The sequence below is a fragment of the Schistocerca nitens genome, chromosome 1 (genome assembly GCF_023898315.1).
Source record: "Schistocerca nitens isolate TAMUIC-IGC-003100 chromosome 1, iqSchNite1.1, whole genome shotgun sequence".
Lineage (NCBI taxonomy): Eukaryota > Metazoa > Arthropoda > Insecta > Orthoptera > Acrididae > Schistocerca > Schistocerca nitens.
The window spans coordinates 589,632,520-589,636,917 of record NC_064614.1 but is presented as its reverse complement, the minus strand read 5'-3'; the positions used below and the strand labels follow the sequence as shown (position 1 = coordinate 589,636,917).

At 36.1% G+C, this 4,398-nt stretch overlaps 1 protein-coding gene across 1 annotated transcript; it reads right to left on the bottom strand.

Annotated features, from left to right (window-relative positions):
* Positions 1-1,638: 1,638 nt before the first annotated feature.
* Positions 1,639-2,427, bottom strand: LOC126261427 (piggyBac transposable element-derived protein 3-like). Its single transcript, XM_049958544.1, has one exon. It carries the CDS (start codon positions 2,425-2,427, stop codon positions 1,639-1,641), a length of 789 nt encoding a protein of 262 aa, XP_049814501.1.
* Positions 2,428-4,398: the final 1,971 nt, after the last annotated feature.

Genomic DNA, 4,398 nt, shown 5'->3' with positions numbered 1-4,398 from the left:
CAGTTACTTTGCTTCCCAAATAGCAACTCTGATCTACTACTTTAAGTGTCTCATTTCCTGATCTAATTCCCTGAACATCACCAGATTTAATTTGACTACATTCCATTATCCTCATTTTGCTTTTGTTGATGTTAATCTTATATCCTCCTGTCAAGACAATTTCCAATCTGATCAATTGCTCTTCCAAGTCCTCTGCTGTCTCTGATAGAATTGCAGTGTTATTGGCAATCCTTGAAGCTTTTATTTCTTCTCCCTGGAATTTAATTCCTACTCCAAATTTTTCTTTTGTTTCCTTTAGTGCTTGTTCAGTATACAGATTGAATAGCACTGGGCTTAGGTTACAACCCTCTCTCTCTCTCTCTCTTCTCAACCACTGCTTCCCTTTCGTGCCCCTTGACTGTTATAACTGTCATTTGGCTTCTGTACAAATTGTAAATGGCCTTTCGCTCCCTGTATTTTACCCCTGCCACCTTTAAAATTGTCAAAAGCTTTATCTAAGTCTACAAATGTTAAATGTATGTTTGCTTTTCCTTAACCTATCTTCCATGAGAAGTCATAGGGTCAGTATCTCTTTGCATGTTCCTACATTTCTCTGGGATCCAAGCTGATCTTCCACAAGATTGGCTTGTACCAGTTTTTCCATTCCTCTGTAAAGGGTTTGTGTTAGTATTTTGCAACCATGACTCATTAAACTGATAGTTCAGTGATTTTAACACCTGTCAGCACCTGCTTTCTTTGGAATTGCAGTTATTATATTCCTCTTGAAGTCCAAAGGTATTTTGCCCATCTCATACATCTTGCTCGTCATGAAAAATAAGGACCACAGATTAAAATGAATGTTATTTCTTAAACATCAAACAATGCTCACCAGTCAGACTGGTACAATCCTTCTAGAGTTAAATCTCTGACAGTCATTGTATAACAGCTTTCTTTCAGTGTCCTAATATTTAGATAGCCTGCTACTACTACATATGTGAATTGCCTAACAGCCTTGTCTAACAGAACTTCAAGCTCTTTTAGGAAACCATTTACTTGACTGTTTAGTGATCTGTATGTCAATAACACAACACTTTTCCCCTTTGAATTTTGTCTGTATTGCTACTGATTCAAATAGCATTTCTGTACAGTTGTCCACTATTCATAATCCAATCCCTCATTTCATTGTGTACATATACTGCAGTTGCTCCCCATTTATGGTGACATCTGCAGAAGGAAGCCACTTTTTCATAGTCCTGTATGTTGTAAACATTAATTTCATTTTCCTTTAACCTCATCAGTGACAAATTTTTTTTAATAATTCAAATTTTGACAGTTTTTAAAACTATATTTGAGATGTAATGAAGTCATTAAAAATATTTTTTTTCAACAACTGCTTCACTTTACTGTACAATAATGAAAATAGGAAATGGCCACATTTGTGTACATGGTGCATAGCAGGTTACATGAGAGCAAACATGGTGAAAACATAAAGAAACCAAAATATGTGATAAATAATGGAAAAATTCAAGTAACAAGAAGTTGTTCACATCATGTATTGTGAAAGAACTCCATACATTCTGGTCAAACAGGATCTTGCATTTTTTGCAGATGTATCTTCTTCTTCTTTTGCAGTTTTTATCTCTGCACCTAGGAGGATTCTTACAATCTTTTTTTTTCAGGGTAATGTGCTATTCCATCCAGTCTTACATCTGCAGAACATACAGTGTGTTGCCTTTTCTTCAAGTGAGCATGGTCAGGGGTGTTTGATGGACTGCCACTCTTCCTTTGCTGGCTTCCAAGCTCTATAACTGTTGTAGCAATTGATGCCTTGAATTCCCCAAAAGAAATATTTCTTTCAGTGTCTCTTTTGTAAAGAATCCATGCATTTACTAGGGCAACATTATAAAAGTGGAAAAACATTCTCAAATAAAACTTCTTGCTCTTTATTGTGTGAGGGTAGTGTGTGACCATCTGCTCAGTCATGTCTACTCCGCCCATGAATTTGTTGTAGCATGCTACAGCATATGGGCTCTCTATATCTATGTGAGCATGGTTCTTCACATCCCATCTTTTGACAGTATCAGTTGGCGTCCCTGCAGCAAAGGTAGATACCATGTGGACAATGTTTCTATCCACCCATCGCACAACTGTAATATTGTCATTAGAAGTAGCAATAGACAGTGAACCTCGACCTGATTTCGTTAGAGCTTTGCTGTCGGTCAATTTACTCTTTGCATCCTTCAGTCTGTTCGACCTTATGGTTCCTAATACATGAATTTTCTTTTGCTTCAGATACGAAAGCAATGTGATTGTTGTGAATAAATTGTCAAGAATGATCTTGTGATTCTTTCCTTCTAGCCTCTGGCACAATCTTACAACAGTGTTCCCAATAGGACCAAAGTTAGGGCTCAGTGTGTTATTCTGTTCCTGCCTTTTCCCTTGGTACATCTCAAAAAATGTCACTTATCCATCTTAGATAGAGTGTACCCATGCTTTGAATCCCCACTTCTTGGGTTGAGACTTTATATACTGTTTTGCCCTGCTTCTACCCTTGAAGGGGATAATCATTTCATCTATAGAATGATATTCAGTAGGAGTTACGTCTCTGAAAATGTCTCTTTCAGTATGTCCAAAATGGGTTTCAGCTTCAAAAACATGTCAGTGTTGTTTTCAGGGATTTCATCATTGTCCACAAAATGAAAATACGTTTTTATTTTCTCAAATCTCTTTAGTGACAAAATGTCAGCAATAAGATCCATTCTCAAAGCTGGGTTACTTGACCAGTACATACAATAGTTTGGGTACTTTATATATGTCATAATCAAATTAATCGCTAAGAAGCAATGAATTTCACTTACTGAGACAGAGAAAGTGCATTAACCATTTGTAAAAGCATATCGTGTTGTCTCTCTAACTATCACGTCCAGGGCTTCAGGAGTGAACATGCTGCAGTAGTAAAAAATATGGTGTCTTTTCTACTGAAGGATCACTATTACTTTTGTAAACACCACAGGAATATTACCAACAAAGACATTGTCCTTGTTTGGATGCCATATAATATGGGAAGATGTTGAAGAATTCGAATTGTGGAACTTGTACTTGTAGCTGCACTATTGGTCTGCACTGTTATTGACTGAATTGCACTATCAACAGCTAAATCAACACTAGCAACAATGTCATCACCAACAACACTGCCATCATCAGAATCGTTATCAGGAATATTGTCTTCATCACATGTGATTATGTCCAAATCAGAACAATTGGGATCATCAACAGAATCTAAAATGAGTGAAATTTCCTCTGGGCTCTGTGTTTACCTTTGACTCATTTTTAATAATGCTGTAAGAGAAACTGTAAAATAAATGAAAGTAACAAAATGACAAAAACGGTATTTTATAATTGAGACACTGGTGGTTATGTTGTATTTCAGGTAATGTTCCCTATTGCACTGTGTCCACAAATTTGTACATTTGTAAACAGTCGTTTTATACAAAATAGCCCCCAGATATCACTGTTCAAACAGTAACATTATAATAATAAATGTTCAAAGCACACAATAAAAAATTGTAGATGAAAAATTCTCCTGCAAAAAAGTGTAAATTATGATTTCAAATGTACATACTGAACAACAGGCAGCCATTGACTATCCACAGATATAAAAACATCTCTCTCCATAACAGTCAAAGATAATGAACTAGGGACAGGGTAGCCAACTTATGGGAACACAATGGCCACAAATGTAACCACTACCCATCATAGGACCTCATTTTCTTCAATATATTCAGCAGAATGTTAATGGCCATGTATGTGCCAATATCCCTGAAGAGGTTAACCCATGTTCTGTCATAATAAATATATGCAGTAGTTCTGGTGCTACTAATTCTTCTATCTCATCTTATTTACTTGATACATACTGTAAATTTTGTTTGCTTCTTACTCAACTGGACGTGACGTGTGATGCAATAGATTGTCTTGTTTCTTGGGTAACTGACTCTTGTTGGGCCCATGAAATATAGTAAGTAGAGTGCAATATGTCTTGTGGGTTCTAACTTCCATTTTATCTATGTAGTCTTTTACAATACCAGGTTTTTTGTTGAGTACTTTAATATACCTATAGAGCAGATCAATTAATTATTTTGTTACTCAAAAAGCAAATATGTTGACTGTGCACTTTTTCCTTTAATTTGATTCTTGCAAGCCTGTACATCACTGTTTTTCTTACCTGCACTTATACCCTGTGAAAAGGAAGGAAACCTTTTGTCTTTAGACATTACCTCAGCACTACAAATCTTATCCTGACACCTTGACATGACGTACCATTTACCTTACTCTTTATAAGGGCTAAACTTATTTCTTTCCTGTCTACATAAAATATACACTTATCACAAGAGAGGCTGACCATTGCATTCCTCTCTTGCA